The sequence below is a fragment of the Dasypus novemcinctus genome, chromosome 17, assembly GCF_030445035.2.
Source record: "Dasypus novemcinctus isolate mDasNov1 chromosome 17, mDasNov1.1.hap2, whole genome shotgun sequence".
In the NCBI taxonomy this organism is placed as follows: domain Eukaryota; kingdom Metazoa; phylum Chordata; class Mammalia; order Cingulata; family Dasypodidae; genus Dasypus; species Dasypus novemcinctus.
The window spans coordinates 78,300,216-78,319,858 of record NC_080689.1 but is presented as its reverse complement, the minus strand read 5'-3'; the positions used below and the strand labels follow the sequence as shown (position 1 = coordinate 78,319,858).

The following is a 19,643-nucleotide window of genomic DNA, read 5'->3' as shown; positions in this document are numbered from 1 at the left end:
GGCTGGATGTAGGAACAAAGGTTCCCAGGAACAACAAAGAAAGGTGTGTGAGGGTAGGAGATGGGGAGATGAGGTCAGGTGGAAGAAAACCAGAGTGCCGTGGGATTACGGCCAACAGCTTGCTGTGGTTCATGACCTCCTGGCTGGGTTTTATAGTGAGGGGTCTGGTGGAGAGGCGGGGAAAGCTACACCCTACATATACCTTCATACCTGAACCTAAAGCTCTTAAGCTCTTGAATGATGTCTGGAGAAGGTGCCAGAACTTGGGGACATGGGAAGTTTACCACCTGGCTGCCATTTCTTTACCTTTCCTATCTCCTCAGCTAGCTCTGCAGGCAAAAATTTCAGTTAGGTTACTTTATTTTACTTTTTTGTTGTTGTTATTTTGTACATGTTCTTTCTTTGTTTTTTTTTTTTAAATTATTGAAGTATATCAGTCATACATAAACATACATAAACAATAAGTGTATAGTAATAGTTGTGAACTTACCAAACAAACTACATAACATCATACAGGGCTCTCATACCTCACCTTACCACCAATACCTTGCATTGTTGTGAAACATTTTTAACTAATGATTAAAGAGAATCCTCAAAATATTACTACTAATCATAGTATTTTTCCCCCAACCTACCTTATTTTTATATCATTTATATGAGCATACATAAACAATAAGTGTATACTAAATGTTGTGAACTTAAGCAAACATGGATAACATCATACTGGGGTCCCATACATCAACCCACCGTGAACACCTTGCATTGCTGGGAGACATTTGTTACAACTTATGAAAGAATATTGTCAAAATCTAACACTAACTATAGTACTTACCTTACATTTGGTGTATTTTCCCCCAACCCCCCTTAGTATTATTTTTGAAATATATTTTTATGACAAAGCAGTCCTGCACATGTGCAGAATTCCCATACAACACCTCTCTTTATCAACACACCATACTGGTGGGACATTTGTTATTGATTATAAGATAGTATCATCAGATTATTACCAGGTCTGTAATGTACATTTAGAACACCTTTTCCATACTCCCCCATTATCAACACAGTACATCTTTGGCATAGAAGTAAGAATATTCTATTATTACTATGAACTACAGTCCATAGGTCACTCCAGTTGTATTTGCCCCATGCTTCTCCACATTCCTACTACCCTGCAATAGTGATGTATGTCTGCTCTAGCTCACAAAGGATACTCTTGCATCTGTACCATCAACTGCAATTCTTATCTACCTCTGGGTTTACTGTGTTATTCAGTCCCTAGATTATTCTCTAGCTTTCTGTCAATTGGCATTTAAATCCCTAGACTACCATTTTTAGCAACATTCTTATTTAGAAACCAGCTGTTACTATAATATATTACCATCAACTCTGTACATTTCCACACTTTTACAGAAAACTTAATTAAAACTTCTACATGTATTAAATACCAGCAATCCTTCTCTAGTCCTCCTCTTATCTCCTGTAAGAATCTATTACCTACCACCAGGTCTTAAAGATCTTTTCCTACATTTTCTTCTGAAGCTTTATGGTTCTTGCTTTTGTATTTAGGTTTTTGATCCATTTTGAGTTAATTTTTGTATAAGGAGTCCTCTTTCCTTCTTTCCTTCTTTTGGCTGTGGATATTCAGTTCTCCCAGCACCATTTGTTGAATGGACTCTTCTGCCTGAGCTGGGTGGGTTTGACAGGGTAGTCAAAATTCACTTGACCAAAGAAGTGAGGGTCTGTTTCTGAACCATCAGTTTGGTTCCCTTGGTCTATGTGTCTGTCTTTATGCCAGTACCATGCTGTTTTACCACTGTAGCTAGGTAATACGATTTAAAGTCCGGTAATGAGAGTCCTTGGAGCCTCCTTTTTGAAACTGTGATTTTTTGGCAGTCTTTGGTTTGTTGAGAAGGTGACTACCCTGCTCAAAGGTGCCTACTGCCTTTACCATGTGTTTGTCAAGTTTTGAAGGCCTGTTTTTAGAGTCAGGGAAATTTAAGTGTAGTTTCGAAAGGGGAGCCCTGAACAGCGATGTTTCTGATGCTGTGTCTGTTACTGTTGCATCTAAGAACTACAAAATGACCTTGATGTAAATATACCATGTAACTATGAGAAAGTGATTTGATTTTCTGACCTCAAACTTGTATTTCAGGGAAATATAATTGGGGATGCTCAAAATTTTTCTTAAGTAGAGGGAAGTAATTTCGTTTCGCCTAAGCACAGGCATTTTGTTGCCTTAGGCTCACTTTTTAAAAAATATTTTAACATTTCTAAAATTAAGATGTCTTATAATTGATATCTTAAATTGGCAGCTTTTTTTCCTTACTTGTACTTAATGTTCGAGTATTTCTTAAAATCAGTAGTGTTCCATATGATGAGAGATGGTACTTACACAGCCAACTAAGCTTCATTTGTATGTTAATCTTAAATATATAATTTTGTGTTTGAAAAGTGGATTGTTTGGGGTTACGTGACTGCTAAACTACTCTGCTCTTTTGTAAGGTCCTCATAGGTGGGGATCAAAATAACCAGCATATTACACATATCTACGACATAGAATTAGTAAATATACATTTGGTGAATGAACGAATACATGTTCAATAAGTGAGGAACAGGAAGGCAGTTTGAGAGGTGAGGTGAGGAGTAGTCCACGAACAGTTTCAGATGATTAGTTAGGAGCATGGTGCTGGCTGGCCACTCACGGGCCTGGTTTTGAGTCCCATTTCGGCACGTGTTCTTTCAGTCAGAGATTGCACCATTGATCCCGCCAGCCATCTTCAGAATGAGGTGGTTGCCCTGCGTGGGATTCGGTATGTCGCTGAGTGGTACGAATCTCTTTCCCCTGTTGAAGGCGCAGCTCTCTAATTACTCAGTCTCTTTCCTTCATAGCCATTATTGCAGTTTGTACTTTTGTAATTGTTCTGTGTTTGTTTATTATCAGCTCTTTTACAGGGCAGGAAGTTTCATGTGAGTAGGGCCTGAATCCATCGCATTCACTCTTGAGTCCTTAGCACCTGGCACATAGTTTGGCACAATGCACATCTCAAAGCAGTTTGGTCTGCTCATTCCATATTGGTATTATCGGCGATCATAAAGTAGCAATAGTGATACAGCACTTCCTCTACTAGGCACTGCTCTAGGTGGTCTGTATGTTATTAACTCATTGAATTTGCACATCAGCTTAGGAGGTCGATACTTTTTTTTAAACCCCATTTTTACAGTGAGGCTGCACCTTTAAAAATGTTTCATATGTTAAAAATTTACAGGCATTTGTTTGCATACTACACATTATAATGTAGGCATGGATTAGTATGTTTATACATAAACACATATAAGCTGTGCACAAAGGCATGCATAAAACATTTCTGGTTGGATTTTCTTTATTTTAAAATGCAAACTATATGTTCTCTTTTTTTAGAAAATGATTTATCCTTGTGCTCATATAGGATTGTGAACCCCATTTAGGTGTGTAGTGGGCACTGTGCTACATGTTTTACAGGCATCATCACATATCAGTGTCACAGCCTCCTCTTGGGCAACTCAGCCCATTTAGAGATGGGGACACTGAGCTAAAAAGAGTACAAACATGGTCCCAGATTTAAGCTGACCAATTTCTAAGAACCAGAAGAGAAGGTGACTCCACCTTGTCCTCTGGAGGTGGTCCAGGGTGTGGCAACCACAGCTTTCACCGTGAGGCAGTTCTTTCTGGTGGTCAACCTTGGTCCTTCCTGCTGTCCTAAAATTTAATGTAAAATGCTCATTTTCTTATTATTAGTAAGGTTGGGCATGTCATCCTATGTTGGTGTACCATTTGTCTGTGATCAGTTATGTCCTGCGTCCTTCTTCTTGGCTCTTCATGTTGCTTGGCTAATTCTTTGTCTTTTACATGCTATAAAAACTCTCTCCTGGTTTGTCACTGCCTTCAGCTCTGCTTAAAGTGTGTTTTGTGCTAAACACTTCCTTCGTGTAATGAAATAGGAAATTTGTATTGCTTTTGTATTTCCTTTATTTCTTTTTTAAAAAAGGTCAGCATGGAATTTGTTCTATATTAATACAACCTTAGGGATCACCAGTAGCATTTAGGTCTGGGCTTTTGTGCGGCCTATATATGAATTTAGAGAAACATGATCTTTGCATGTACAAATATACGTAGATTTTTTTCCCTCTTCCTTGACAACTGAGTTTTTGAGATTGACATTCTCCAGTTCACAACAACAAAAAGATGTATTTTTTGGTATTTAGCTGTTTCTTATATAGGTCTTGTGTTTTTTTCCTGAAATTCACTCAAATTAACATTTCCTTTATAAGGCATTGAACCCTATACCATGGGAGACACTAATTTGAGCAAGACATTGTTCTTATACTTTAGCAATTTACATGATATTTTTATGGTATATGAAATAATCTTGAAATAAATTTAACCCTAAATAATTTTACTTAGAAATGCTGCAGTAAAGAGAGAAATAGAATTTGTACACCTCTCCGCATAGGACGTGATGGTGTTCACTCTGTACCACAGGAAAGTGTTTGTAGGTTCTAGTCTTCTTAAGGTCATCCTCTACAATACGCTTCCTTATATTTACAAGTCCTGAATGTCATGTGAAGATTCAGAGATTCCTCATTGTACAATGTTTTATTTACATTGAATTTATGTAGATTGACGTAAGTGAAATTCTCTGGAAGTTGAGTACATTGAACCTCTAACTAAAAGGTGAGAGAGAGATTTGCAAGAAGGCTTGGCCACTAATGTAATGTGTTCTAAATTTAACTGCAGGGAATAGCTTACTCCAGTTGGTGTCTTTGTCATAGAGTTCAGTTTTGTGTTTAAAACCAAAGAGGTGTATGGTTTTGTCTGATCCTCTTTAAGCAGTGGACAGACCGTTGAAGATTTGCACTGTGAACCACTTTGAATTCTTCAGCAGAAACAGAGTAGGTTTCATTTCCTTGCTTAAGGCATTTGATAGATATTGGGAGGAGAAAAAAGTAGAGAAAGACAATACAGAGAGCCAGTCTGATCTGATCTAGTTGTTCTAGTGGCTAGTGATTTGTACTCTTTACGAGAGTGGTTGAAGGTTTGTGGGTGGAAATATGAAGAGGTGCAGAGGTGGGGCTGGGGGAAGCCTGCTGTCACAGCCTGCGGGATTATGGGCCTTAAATGATATAAGTTGGGGAAGAAAGAGGATGACATGAGTGATTTAAAATTTGGTGAGCTTTGCTTGGAATTTAAGCATATTTGGAATTATTTCCGTACAAATGCAAATATATAGCAAAAAGGAAGTATTTTTTTGATTCTGCGATGTCATCAGTGGTAAGACTCACCACTGACTTAGTAACTTTACATATATCTACCAGTAGTTAAATGTGTCATGGTGGCATGGAGTAGTGGGGAACCAGACTGACCTCTCCTCTGAGTGTGTGACCCCTGAAGTCGCAGAGGAGGCAGAGTGTTGGAGTGTCAGGCTGAGTGCTTGGGGTTAGGAAACCCAAGAATGCCATCAGTAGAGGACAGAAGCAGATCTGGGAAGTTGGGACATTGGGTCAAGAGTTAGATCTTGGGCGACACATGTGATGAGGATCATAATGGACAGCTGGCTTTTAGGTCCTCATCCCAGCACAGCAGGTGAGAAAACTTGCTTGGTGTTAAAGGGCCAGGGATAGGGCAGGCTCATCTTCTGGTGTGGGGTGAGTTTCTGGGACTAAAAAGGCATTTTTGGTGAATATGGTGCACCATTATGGCTTGCTGGGATGCCTGAAGGTTTTCCTCTCGGTTTCACAGGCCATTTTCATTGCCAGCATTTCTCACTCAATTGACATATATGGCCAAGAGCAGTATTTCAGAAAAGGAGGCTGTGTGGTGGTCATTGGTTTCCTGTCTAGGACTTCTTGTGACTTGTTGATCCCACCTTTGCAGGTGCAGTTATCAGGTTTGATGATATGGGGTCAGCTTATGTTGAGCTAGCCTGGATAGGGGGAGAGGTATGTGGGGTTTTTCACTATGGAACCTTCACAGCCATAGCCATATCTCCTTCCTTTATATTTAGGAGGTTGGAGGTCAAATATTGGGGATTTCAGGAGTGAAGTGTGGATAGTCCAGGGCTCAGTTTAGAGGTAACCCAATGAGAAACCCTTCCCTTAAATACCCTCCTTCATACACAGACCTTGGGATAGGGGAGTTCATCTGGAATGTCCCATGGCCATTCCTGCCCTAGTACTTTTCACGCTGTGCAGTTATGACCTGCTTTTTTGGTAGTCCAGATAGATTGTGAGGTCTTTAAGGGTTGAGACTCTCTTACTCAACATTTTACCTTTTTTTTTTTTTGGTATACCAGGAACTGGTTTATGGGCTCGATGATTCTAGCATTTTTCCCACTTCAGTACTACTGGTTCCTTGTTAGGCATCATACAGTTTCCTTGTCAGGACAGAATGTGGTTAGGAAATTCATTTCCATCTCTTTGAATGTGTATTTTGAGGTTGACTCAAAGATGGTGGTAGTCTGTTCTAACTTTCCTAAAACTGGGTCTTATGAGCCTGGACCTGGTGAGTAGCAATTCCAAAGGACCAGGAGACTGTCTGGGAGGTGAGCTGCTCTCCATCACACTTTCCAATCCAGTTTTTATGAGCCCCAGAGATCTAGCATTGTGAGGTCTTGAGTGCTGTAGCATCAATCCAGGAGATCTGGAGTTACCAGAAGGTAGGGATTTTGGTCTGGTATTTAGGGCAGGCAGATGTATCTTCTCTCAGGGCGATAGGGCTACTTCTGCCCTCGTGGAAGGAGGAGTGGGCTGTCTGATGTCCTTTTCCTTAAGTTAGTGAATATTTGAGTAATTGTGGGGGCCAAACTTTACCTACAGAAATCAAGTATTTCCTTTTAGCACATATGGGTTCCCTGATCTTGTCATCTCATCGTGTAATCAAATCTTCTTATTTCTCACCTGGAAACTCCTGAGAGATGGACTATTATATTGAGGATTCCAAAACTGGGAGGGGCTGATAGAGACAGATTCTGCCACGTAATTTTGTATTTCTGTGTGTGTTGAGTTTCCCCGAAATCACAGGAAAGCAGCACAGAAGGAAGGAATGGTTTTGGGTCTTCAGCTGGGAGAAGAGCTCAGGGCAGAAATTGGCTGAGAGCAATAGCACTGGCAGGGGTGGACTCCCAGGCCAGAAATCTCTGCTGTGACGTTCCCTGGCCCAGGGTCACTGAGCTCTCTGTACTAGGATTTGACCCATGAAAGTCCCCTCATGGCCCCTTATTCAGCATATTCTAGTCCAAGAATGCAGCTGTCTGTTACCCAGAAGTTCTCTGTGCACACAGAACTTGTCCCTTGGATGATTAGGGTAAAATCTAGGGCTATCTTTTCCTGAAAGGTGCAGGAAACTTCAAAAATTGTTAGACGCTGAGGTCAGTGCACAGGGTATGGCAGTGAGGGGGTGGTCAAAGGGTTCAAAGCAGATATTAATGCTCCATTATTTATGGAACCTGAAGTTTGAGGATTTAGGAGAGTGTGAGTCAGTGATTCAAGACAGAAAGCATGGGGTAAGCCCTGGACAAATGCATAATGAGCTGTTCTTTTCTGGGACTCGCCGTCATAGGCTTCCTCAGTGGTAGGTGAAAGGCCTGGCTGATTTGAAAGGGCCAGGGTGGATCACAGAGATGGCAGGTGGGTGGCTTAAATGGGGGTTGAGAAAGTAATCAGAAATTCCCACAGTTCTAAATTGTGTTTGCTCTTCTTCCTCCTGACTTTTGAAAAACAGAGAACTGACTGTTGTAACTACCTAGATTTCTCAATTTTTATGAGGAAACCAAATTTGGTAGGTTGCTGAAAGAGTAACTTGAATTCTTTAAATGTATCTCTCTTTCTCATCTGTTTCTCATTTTGTTTTCTTTTTTCCTTATGTATGTGAGTTCTTGAGTCTTATATCAGGAGAGATAAAATTAAATGATTTTGGACTGTATTTTAGGCAAGCTTTATTCTCTGACTGTGTAATTAGGCAGTTACGGGGAATGAGTTACAGAGTGGCTCTTTATTAGTGCTCCTGACAGAGTTTGCCTCTTCACCCTCCTGCCGTTTCAGGTGCCAGGCTTAAGAAGGGTGAGCCCAGTGGGGACAGAACGTGGCTGTTCAGCAAACGTTCATGGGGTGACACTAAGTTTGCTGTGCCTGGGTTAAATTTGAACAGTGTATTTTGAGCCCTAGTTTTCTTTCAACTTCAGCTTTTCTTTCTTAATTCAGAGAAAGCTGTAAGAATTGAAGATTGTGGTGCTTGGTGAAGAGAGGATCCTGGAGAGTAGTAGAACAATAGTGGTTTTTTAAAATAATCTATTCCTGTGGTCAATATGTCTTACTTAAGAAGTGACATTTAAGTTTGCCATGATTGCAGTTTAGCTCTTACTGTCCATATAATGTGCTATATTTTCTTTATTTCTCAGTACGACAGAATGGAATTCGGCATTGTTCCTATACGTCTTCGCGGAAATATATCTATATTGATAAAAATACGAAGGTTGTTTGTCAGGGTTTCACGGGTAAGCAGGTATGTATATCTAAATTATTTTTTAAAGGTATAGACTAAGATAATTAAAAAATTAATTATTTTCTCTCTCTCTCTTTTTTAAAGGAGGTACCATGGGATTGAACCCGGGACCTTGCTCATGGGAAGCAGGTGCTCAACCACTGAAGTACAACCACTCCCCTTTCCTTTTTTATATTTCAAAAGTAATGTTACATGATTGGTGCAGATAATTATATGGTATAGTAGTGGGCTTGTCTTAGGAGGAGGTTAGGTGCTGTATTCATATTCAGCTTGTAAAATGAAAATTGTGTTCATTTAAACTTACCTTGAAAATCTTAGGACTACAGTATGTGGAGCTCCCTGTACTGTCCTTCAGTAAGAATAATACAGTTGGTTTTCCTGTAGTATTGAAACAAATCACTGTTTCTTTGATTGAGCACTAGGTAAAGTGGATGGTTTGTGTTTAGCCATGTACGAAAAAAAAAAGAGCACACAGTGTTAACAAAATCCACATTCAGCGGGTGGAAATGCCCAAACCCAGAGAGGCTCATGGGAACTGAGACAGGCCAAGGAAGCAGCACATTGACCTCCCATCTTAACACTCTTTCTGGGGTAAATGGTCTTCAAGGGGACTAGCAGGCACAATTAATATTCATTTATATTAATTCTTTCTCCTTCCCTTTCATTTATTCTCTTCTGCCTGCATCATGAAATTTGTGTAAGTTCAAATATATCTGTGATTTGATTCCACACTAAAATGCAGCATAGAAATCTCCTCCCCTCCGGGAAGCAGGTGTGGCTCAGTGGTTAAACACCTGCTTCCCATGTATGAAGTCCCAGGTTCAATTCCTGGTGCCTCCTAACAAAATAAAAAGAAAGAATCTCCTTCCCCTCCTTCCTTCCTACCATTCTGTCTTGGATTTCCTTCAGTTGACAAATTGGCGCATAGTCTTCCAGATATTTTTCTTGAAAAGCACATATAGAAAAACTTATATTTATATAATGAATATTCTACAGTATCTTCTACAAAATAATGTATATAAAATATACTATACATTATATATCAGACATCATAATATGTTTACCTGTAAAACAGATTCCTAAAAGTAGAATTGGGTGTCAATGGTTGTATGCTTTTAAAATTTTAACATACTGCTAAATTGTCCTTTAAAATGTGTGCAATGTTATATTTCCACCATAGTAGATGCACAGATTTTTCTTTTTAAATTGAGAGTTACTTGTACTTCAAAGATAACCATGTATCTTAACCCCAAGTATCCTTCATTATTAAAAGAGATATGGCAAAATAAAAGCAGTTAACGATTTTTCTGTAATTAAAAGAATTATGTTAATTATGTGACTTTGATCTACTACAGCATGGGTCAGCACACTTGTACATGGGTGGGCTACACAGAATCTTGCAACTACTCAGCTGCATTGTACCAGCAAAAGGCAGTGTGGCTGTAGCTCAAGTAATTGATCACCTGCTTTCCATGTGTGAGGTCCTGGGTTCAATCCCCAATACCTGAAAAAAAAAAAGTGTATGCTTACAAAAACAGGTGATTTGATTCAGGTGGTGGTATATCCTACAGGCTGTAGTTTGCTAAACCCTGATCTAGAGGATGATTAGAGGATGATATCTAAACATTTAAATTTTTGTAACTTTTGTTTTCAGAGTACTCAGGAACTGCTTTAAAATTATGTAGTTCTTGTGGAGCAGGTGTAGCTCAGTGGTTGAGTGCTTGCTTTGCATTTATGAGGTTCAATCCCTGGAAATGCCTTAAAAAAATTTACATAGTTTGTTTTTTAAAAATAGATTTAGTTAGAAGATTGTTTCATGTAAAATGTCTTCTTTTGCTTTTTGCCTTTGAAATAACAAAATCATGGGCACAAAAACATGAGTTGCAGTGGACCTTCTTTTTCTTCTTCCATGTCTCTACTACCTTAAAAAAAAACCTGACGAGTAAGCACAAAACAAAACAAAACAAAACAAATCCTGAAATTTTGTTCATAGGTAAAATTGGTTTACTTATTCTGATAGCTGGACATTTTGTTGGTGTCATTTCCATATATGTGCGTTCTAAAGAAAGCAGTTGTTTACCTAAGTTTCTAACTGCCTTCCAAATAGAAGAATTTTCTACTTCTTTTTGGTTATAAATTTTGTTAGCATTTAATCAAATGTGTGATTAACTCAAATCTCCCATGTATGTTTGCAATGTATGGTTCTGTTTTTCTTAAACTTTGTATATGATCCCATGACATTTTAACTTGTATCATTTGTAAGAACCATTGTGCATGTAGTAAGCATTATTTTAAACTGTTGCTACTTCCTAAATAGGGTGATAGTTTACCTAAATATTTAAATTCAGAGTTGGTTTCAGTGTCTTTCAGTTCCTGCAAGTATGTTGTTTTTCATTTACTTGCCTATTTTTTTTTAAAGTACTTGAGTACCTTAACTATCTCAGGTTTATTGATTCACATTCTATTATTATAGAGGTAATTATGAGGTCTGAGTTTGCATTTTGTCTCATTAGTTCTTTTTTCAGTGTATGCATTTTTCCATGTAGGATTGAGAAATATTTGTATTTTAGAGTGGATGGCAGCAATACAGATTTCTAGTGGGTGCCATCTAATTACTTTTAAAAACTGATAAAACTTTTAAAAGCTGATAAAACTATTCTTAATTGTGGCCTGGCTGGTGAGAATGGGAAAAGTAAGAAAAATAAGATTATTTCAAATAGAAATATTCCTGATTAGCACTCCACTTGGACTAAAGAAATTGGCCCATTTGAATTTACCTAGGGATATAGTCTAATCCAGTGTTTCTCAGACTATATCTGCAGTGAAATATCAGTTTTGTTTTTTTCTCTTTTAAAATTTTCAGTGTAATGCAGATAAGTAACACTTTCCTTTTTATTTTTGTTCCTTTTAAAATTAGTTTTTTCTTGTTTTAATTCTTCCTCCCTCCTTCCCTTTTCTTCCTCCTTCCCCGCCCCCCTTCCCCTATCATTTACTTTTTCATTTTGCTCTTATCTCATTGTGGACCCACAAGAGTTGTAGACCACACTTTGAATAGCACTCCTCTAAGGAAGAGAGCACTGGCCTATGGTTCTTAAGGCCTGTGATTCTTTCCAAAACTCTTGCTAATTCTAGATAAGTTGATTAACATACTTGGGGCCAAGTTTCCTATTTTGAAAAATGAGGAAGTTGAATCAGAGGATTTCTGAATTCCCTCTTAAGCCTCCAATTTTTATTTGAACTTAAGAAGGCAGGTCACGTGTTCAGGTGCTTGTGGAATGACTGGGTAGATCCACTCAGTTTTCCAATCACTATTTATCGAATGCTTGCTATATGTCAGTTGTTCGTTTAGATGCCATAACACAGTGGACAAAGCAGAGAGAAAATACTGCCTACATGCAACTTACATTTTGGTGTGGGGAGAGAGAAAAACATCAATAAAATTGATGAGTAAATTGCATGTTATCTTAGAAGGTATAAATGCTATGGAAAAATAAACATAATGGAAGAGTAAGTGTGTGTGTGTGTGGGTGGGTGCAGGGGCGGTGGTGGTTGGGGTGGGAATGGGGTGGCCACTTTTTCTCGGGTGGTCAGGGAAAGCCTGACCTCTGAGTCAAGGGCTCAAGGAGGTGAGGGAGTTGATCATGTGGACATCCAAGGTAAATGCACTCCAGGCCGAGGGGACAGTGAGGCCATGAGACGGGAGTGTGCCTGCACACGTGCAGGTCAAGGCCAGCCTTGCTGGGGCACACTGCGTGATGGGAAGGGGCTCTGATACAGGGAGGCGGGTTGTGTGTTGACGGGAAAATCAATGGAGGGTTTGTGCAGAGGAAGTAACAGGAACTTCCTTAGGTTTGTTTTCACAGGACCACTTGCACCTTGAAAGGGGTCGAGAGATGGTGATGATTTAGACCAGGGTGGTAGCAGAGGCAAGGGTGAGAGCTTATTAGATTCAGGATGTATTTTGAAGAGAGAGCTATAAGATTTACTAATGGATCTGACATGGGACATAAGAGAAAGAGATGAATGCAGGATGACTTCAGTATTTTTGGCCTGAACATCTACAAGGAGTGGGGTTGTTGTTAAGTGAGATGGGATAGATTGTGGAGGGCAGTGGTCAGGAACTCAGTTTGGGCATGTTAAGTTTGAGATTCTTCCCAGTTTTCCAAATAGAGATGTCAGGTAGGCAGCTGGCAGCATGAGTATGGAGTTCAAGGCAAGGGCCTGGCTAGATGTGCGTGCGTGTGTATATGTGGGGGAGAAGATTGTGTGTGCGGAGAGATCACCACAAGGGTGTTTATTACCATGGTATAGGATGAGATCGCCAAGGGCACTGGTTTACATGGAAAAGAGAAGTCTAAGGAGAGAGAGAAAGAAAAGAGGAAAACGAGGGGAGGTAATGCCCAGAAACAGTGAAAATGAATCTTTCACAGATGACGGAATGGCATGCCGTTACAAATGCTGAAATAGAGTAAGTAAGATGGGGGCTGAGGTAGGACCATCAGATTTGAGGGTGACTGGTGACATGAGCAGATTAAGTGGAGTGGTGAGAGAAATAATATGATGAGTGGGTGGATGTTGTAGGGAAACGGAGGGAAGAAGCGCCAGAGTGATGTCCTTTAGTGGGTGAGGGGAGCTGGGATATGTGTACAAGCAGAGGGCGGCCTTTGCTCAGAGCACAAATAATTCCATCACGGAAACTGGAGGGAAGGTGGAGGATATGTGAATAGATGTGGCTAGGTGGATAGATGTGGTGGCAAGAGCGGGTAAATTTTTTCTTAACAGCTTCCGTTTCTTCAGTGAAACAGGAAGCAGGATCCTCAGTGAGCTCATGGGAGGGGCAGTGGCATGGTGGCTGAGGGAGGAGAGCGTGTGAATGATTGTTGGGGACAGCGGTTCTCAGCTGGGGCCAGTGTTGGCCTTCAGGGGGCGTTTGGCGTTGTCTGTAGACAGTGCTGGTTTTCACAGCTTGGGGCTGTGAGGGCTGTGGGAAGGAGCTACTAGCATCTAATGGACAGCAGCCAGGGACGCTGCTAAACATCCCGCAAAGCGCAGGGCAGCCTCTCACAAAAAAGGAATTATTTTGTGCAGTCTGTCAGTAGTGCGGAGGCTGAGAAAGCCTCACTAGGAAGAGGGAGAGCGAGTGGGTAAGTTACTGCAGGATGTTGGCTGGGTGGCGTTACAGTCTCACTTCAGGTTCATGGTTATTAATTTCAAGTGAGACCAGTTTGCATGGCTTTGCTTTTTCTCCAGCCACTGTTTGGTTGTGATGTGAAAGTCTTAGAGTAGGTGGAGAATTGGATTTAACCATACTTGTGGTTTTGCCAGACATGTCAGTTGACATGAAAGAGTGCCCAGGTTGTGTGCATGTAATAATTTTGACCATGGATTTTTTTTTTTTTAAGCAGTACCACGGATTGAACCTGGGACCTCATACATGGCAAGCTGGCGCTCAACCACTGAGCTACACCCACTCCCTGATTGGCAATGGATTGGATAAAAATGGGTTTGAGGGTGTCAGGAGTTGGGCCTTAGTGAAAAGGAAGTGTTCTTTTAAATTAGCACCAGGGTATTTCTGGCCCTTAGCCAAGTTTGAAAAACAGGGACTGAACAGAGAGCTTATTTCTAAGCTGTTTTGGTTTTGCAGAGGTCGAGGTCTTTTGCCTCAAGGTTTAAAACTGTTTAGTAAGTTGATGAGAATGCTAGATGTCTGTCATTGTAATACTCTGGGAAGGAGTTAACCTATTTGTTTTTTTCTCCTAAGTTGATGAACATTGCCTTTGCTTCCCTGAGACTTTCCCAGCCTGCCTTTCTCATGGGTCTTGTGCTTTCCCCCTCAGGGCACCTTTCATAGCCAGCAGGCATTGGCATATGGCACCAACTTGGTTGGAGGAACAAGCCCAGGAAAAGGAGGCAAGACGCACCTGGGCCTACCTGTCTTTAATACTTTGAAGGAGGTAATTCATGATACCTAAATTTGGCAAGAAAAGTGGAAAAGTCGACATACCTTGGGAATAGATCTTAATTGTGTTCCTTTTGCAAGAGCCCTTTGCAATTTTTAAAATTCAGTAACCTAGAGACGTTTGAAAGAAGTTAAAAAGTCAGTGGGTTCAATTTATTCATGTAAGATCAGGACTATTTAGTAATATAGGTTTCCCCAGTCTTTCTTGGTTGTTAAACTGTCACCAAACTATCCCACTCCCCATCCTGTTGCCGCCTCCCCCCATTCCCACTTCAATTTCTTCTAGGATGCACAGTGCAAAGGGTGACATGCTGGTACTTTTCTGTTTGCACTGAACTTCCTCACTGCAATCTGCATCTACTGCGTGCATCCTTTCATACCTCAGGATTACAAAGCTTCCGGGAAACACATACAGTTCTCTGCCCAGAAACTCTGAGGATTTCTGATTTGGCCAGTGTCGTCTTTGTGGGGTATATCTGCCTCCTCCCCTGCTTAGAATTCTGTGGCGTTCTACCCTAAGGCCCCAGATAGTTTTCTGCACATTTAAAGATATTTTCTTCACAGTCTGTGCTATTTTGTGTTTATAGGCATATGTCAGCTCTCAAGGGAAAAAGTGCTGTAGCCTGACTTCCGTTTGGCTTGTTATCCCTTCTTCGCCCATTCTTCTTCTAGGATGTTCGCAGTGCACATGTCACAACCATCCCTAACGCTTACTGGGTGTGGCTGGGAGCGCTAGAGACATCGCCCCATGCAGGCCTCGCCGCAGCCCCCTGAGCAGGTGCTGCCAACACTCCATTCTGAAGGCAAGGACACTGGTGTGCAGATGCTCCGGGTCTTACTTGTGGTCCCACTGAGCATAAGTGAGAGACCTGGGATGGCACAGAGTAGATAATGCTCTGTTCCTGTGCAAAAAACTGAATTCCAGAGGCAGGTTCACAAATCCCAGAGTCCTGGTCTCTTCCCCAGATTGCAAATTTCTTAGTAATACTTTTTTTTTTTTTTTAAGTAATACTTTCTAAGTGATTTTTAGATTAAACTTCAGTTTTTTTGTTGCAAAGCAAATGTGTTCTTATTGTAACAATTCAGATGCTATGGTGGTATGTGTAGTAAATTTCATATTTTCCCCATTTCCAATCTTGTCTTTATGGAGAGCTAATTTAAGCTCTGTGTATTCACTTCTTTTTCTATGCTTGTATGAATGTATAAAAAAATAATATTTTAAAAGACACTGTAGGACAAATTCTTGGCTATTTAAAAATTCTAGGAAATAATAAACAATAAAGATTGATGAAACTTGCGAATAGGATGTTCTATAAGTGTTTTATTTTAAGTGTACTCCATTTTAAAGAGTAAGAAAAAAGTTACAAATCATGTATTCTATAGAGGGATCATTTCGGCTTTAATTTTTAAAAGATTTTTTTACATTTTTTTATGATTGACTTCATAACCTTAAAATATAGAGAAGAGCTGTGTTTTTGAATTTACTCTCAGTAGACTTCTCTTTTATCATGAGCCTTTTTTGCTATATTTAAAAGAAAGTTTTTGTTGCTAAGCCATTCATTATTCATAGTGACCAGAAAGATGTGGCATTTGGAATATTCTGTAAGTCCTTTGACAGGTACTGTTTATTTCTCCCCCATTCAACCCTTAAAAAGAGCTTTCCAAAGAAATTGGATGGATACCTTCCATCTAGTACCACTTGCCAGCACTGTACCTCTTGTTACCGTCCAGCTTCTTGTAGTATTTGTAGACTGAAGAGGTAAGAACTGTGAGATATATTTTCAATAAAATACCTACAAGCCCATGATCTGACTTCTTTTGATTCCAACTCAGTTTTCATTTCTTTTGAACTTTCCCTTCTTACCTTGAACAAAGTTTAAAAAAAAATCATATTTTTAACCCATCATTTGTGGATGATCTGTCAGCATCCTTCTGACTCTGTTCTTCTGTCATTGTCAAGATAGCTTTTTTAGTAGGAGTGCAGCAGCAGAAGTTCCTTATACTCTAGGGCTGTGGGGAATCATTCAGTCTTGATTCTCAAAGACGTTTTCTTTTACTTTTACCCCTTCTGTGTTCCATAGCTTAGTATTCAAATCCATTGTAAAATTACATGGAATAGTCTTCCAAAAAGTTTTGATTAAGTTATGTTTTTGTTTTAGATTTATTTATTTTTATTTATTTCTTTCCCCGCTCCCTCCATTGTCTGCTCTTTGTGTGTTCTGTGTCTGCTTGTATTCTTATTAGGTGGCTCCTGGAAATGATCCTGGTACCTTCTGGAGTGGGAGAGAGCTGATCATTCTCTTGCACCACCTCAGCTCCCTGGTGTTCTGCATCTCTTATTGTCTCTCCTCTGTGTCTGTCTCTTTTTGTTGCATTGTCTTGCTGCGCCAGTACTCCGTGTGGGCCAGCTCTCCACGTGGGCCAGCTTGCCTTCACTGGGAGGTCCTGTGTATCAAACCCTGGACCTCCTATATGGTAGACTGGAGCCCAGTTACTTGAGCCACATCCACTTCCCAAGTTAGGTTTTTAACACCCGTGAGAAGGCTGTAACTGAAAAGAGTGGTGACTTTGGAATCAGATATACTTGAGTTTGAATCTTAGTTCTGCCACTTTCCTAACTCTAGGACCTTGTATGAATAAATTACGTGATATCTCTTGGTCTCAGCATCTTAGAATTGTCAAATGGAATAATAAGGGTTTTGTGAAGGCTTAAATGAGACTGATATGAGAGCCTCTCAAGGGCCTCTTTCAGAGCAGATGCTACTGCTGTTGCAGAGTCCAAGGTCACGCCCAGTCTCCAAGGAGCTTACATTATGGTAGGAGAGACGGGGCCATGCAGAGATGTGGATAGGGAGATACATTGTATTGCTATATGTAGAGAGCATATAAAGACTACATGTGGGCTCATGGCCACAGAGGAGGAAACAGTGGTCCAGCTGATGGTCTCCAAGTGCTTTGCGTTAGGAGAGGTAGGACAGCCTAATGCTTATTTGACCTACATTCTTATCCTAAGTCCATTTATGCAAGTGTGTTTTAATTAGATTTGCTTATTTCTAGTAAACATGCATTAGAGTAAAAATTGCAAGTTGAAAAAAACCTTCATTAGTACTGTCTGTTCATAAGATTTACTCAATCTCATATATTTTTAACAGTTGCTTGAGAGCCAAGTTCTGAAGGCTTGGAGCTCACCAGCCCTCATTCTCCTAGGGAGGTGTAGCGTCTTTGGCACTTTTTAGGTGGCACAGTGTCTTGGTCAGCATGACAGTGGAATAGAGCCACAAAAATAGGCTCAGCTGCAGGAAGGAAGGGGTGCAGATGCAAACAGGCAGTGTTTTCAGGTTTCCTGACAGGCCATCACCTGAGGAAATAGAAATGGCACCGAGCCTTACATTCGCCAGTGAGATTCAGAGGGGGCAGGGAAGAGGCCATGTTTGCTCCTGCTGTTTTCTGTCAGCCTCATGAGCTTGAGTGTGGGAAGAATGAAGACATTTGATGTCCATTGGTATCCTTCCCTGAGCCCAGGACTTCATTAAAATAGGGGTGTTTTGACGTAACCAATAATGAAGTGCCCCGCGGTTTATGTTTCAGGCCAAAGAACAGACAGGAGCCACAGCCTCCGTCATCTACGTCCCTCCTCCTTTTGCTGCTGCTGCCATTAACGAAGCCGTGGAGGTGGAAATGCCCCTGGTGGTGTGCATCACTGAGGGCATCCCCCAGCAGGACATGGTGCGGGTCAAGCACAGCCTCCTGCGCCAGAGCAAGACAAGGCTCATCGGGCCAAACTGCCCCGGAGTCATCAATGTGAGTGTCAACTACAAAACCAAGCCCAGATCGAGCCTTTCGTGAGGCTGACAGGCTTCAAATCCATCCATATGTCTTTGTGTGACTGACCTATGAGGTATGTTAGAAACAAAATTCTTTTCTGAAACTGATTTATTTTCCTTCAGCCAGGAGAGTGCAAAATTGGCATCATGCCTGGCCATATTCATAAGAAAGGCAGAATTGGTAAGTGTGTTTATTTTCTTATAGACTAAAACAAAATTCTTTGCCCTACCCTTTCAGAATTCACCAGAGAATTTGTGACTTTGCAAATCAAACTCATTTTAATTCATTTAACTTCAGCAGCTGCTACCAAATGAATTTATTCTATATTCTGAATTTCTCTGAGAAGCAATCATAATTCTATAGACTCAATGAAGATTTTTTTTAGGGCTTTGAAAGATTCTTTTCCTGCTTAATGCTCTGTGAGAATCTTCCACGTGTAAGTGTGTCGGTAGTTATGTTTTGTTACTGAGTAGTATCCTACTGTATGATTATACCGCAGCTTGGTTTATTTATTCTCCCAGGTTTGGGCCATGATGAAGAAGGCCAAGGTGAATGATTATATCTTGGTCTTTTTGTAGACACATTTATCATTTCTCTTCTGAAAAATCCCTGGGAATGGAATTCTAGGTCATAAGGCAGAAGTGTGCTCAACTTTTTAAAGAAATTGCCAAATAGTTCTGTGACGTGCCTATCATTTTACATTCTCTCCGTCAGTGTACCAAAGCTCAGGTGCTCCGCATCTTCACACACATTAGCGCTGCCAATCTTTTTTTTTTCAATCATTCTACTGCGTAGGAGGTGGTCTCTCATTGTGGTTTTGGTTTGCATTTCCCTATGGACTAATGATGGTGAGCATCTTCTCATGTGCTTTTTGGTCGTTCCCATATCTTCTTTTGATAAGTATCTGTTAAAGTTTTTTTTTTGCCTATTTTGATTGTTGAAATGCAATAAAGATTTCAGATATAGATGCTTTATCAGATATATGTACTGTGAATATTTTTATGGTTAGTCTTTCTGTGTCCTGTCTAAGAATTATTTGGCTCTCTTGGATACCGGGAACTTTCTCAAAATAGATTTGGTGAAATTGTGCTGCTGCTTGTTTAGCTTCTTGAGGAACTAGTCAAAATAGTATTTCAAAATTATCTACTTTATCCTGTTTTTAGTCTTCACACCTAACTCTGACTAACCTATACAGTTTCTCCACAATAATACATGGCCATAGTATATTTTCTTATCTATAAACGATTGCTAGTAAGCATAATCAGCCTAATGTTGAAGGTTTGTTATGCAGTTTGCAGATGTAGGTTAAAGGTCATGACTTTT

General features: G+C 40.3%; 1 protein-coding gene across 3 annotated transcripts in view; it reads left to right on the top strand.

The window, feature by feature from the left end:
* Positions 1-19,643, top strand: part of SUCLG1 (succinate-CoA ligase GDP/ADP-forming subunit alpha) — a 39,322-nt gene that overhangs the window by 3,218 nt on the left and 16,461 nt on the right. For 2 of the 3 annotated variants that reach the window (XM_058278996.2, XM_004469786.4), the window contains exons 2-5: positions 8,433-8,536; positions 14,374-14,490; positions 18,084-18,296; positions 18,443-18,500. In XM_058278996.2, the coding sequence (XP_058134979.1) occupies positions 8,433-8,536; positions 14,374-14,490; positions 18,084-18,296; positions 18,443-18,500 (492 nt within the window). The remainder of the gene's footprint in view (positions 1-8,432; positions 8,537-14,373; positions 14,491-18,083; positions 18,297-18,442; positions 18,501-19,643) is intronic. The other variant, XM_004469787.4, reaches the window with a different exon arrangement.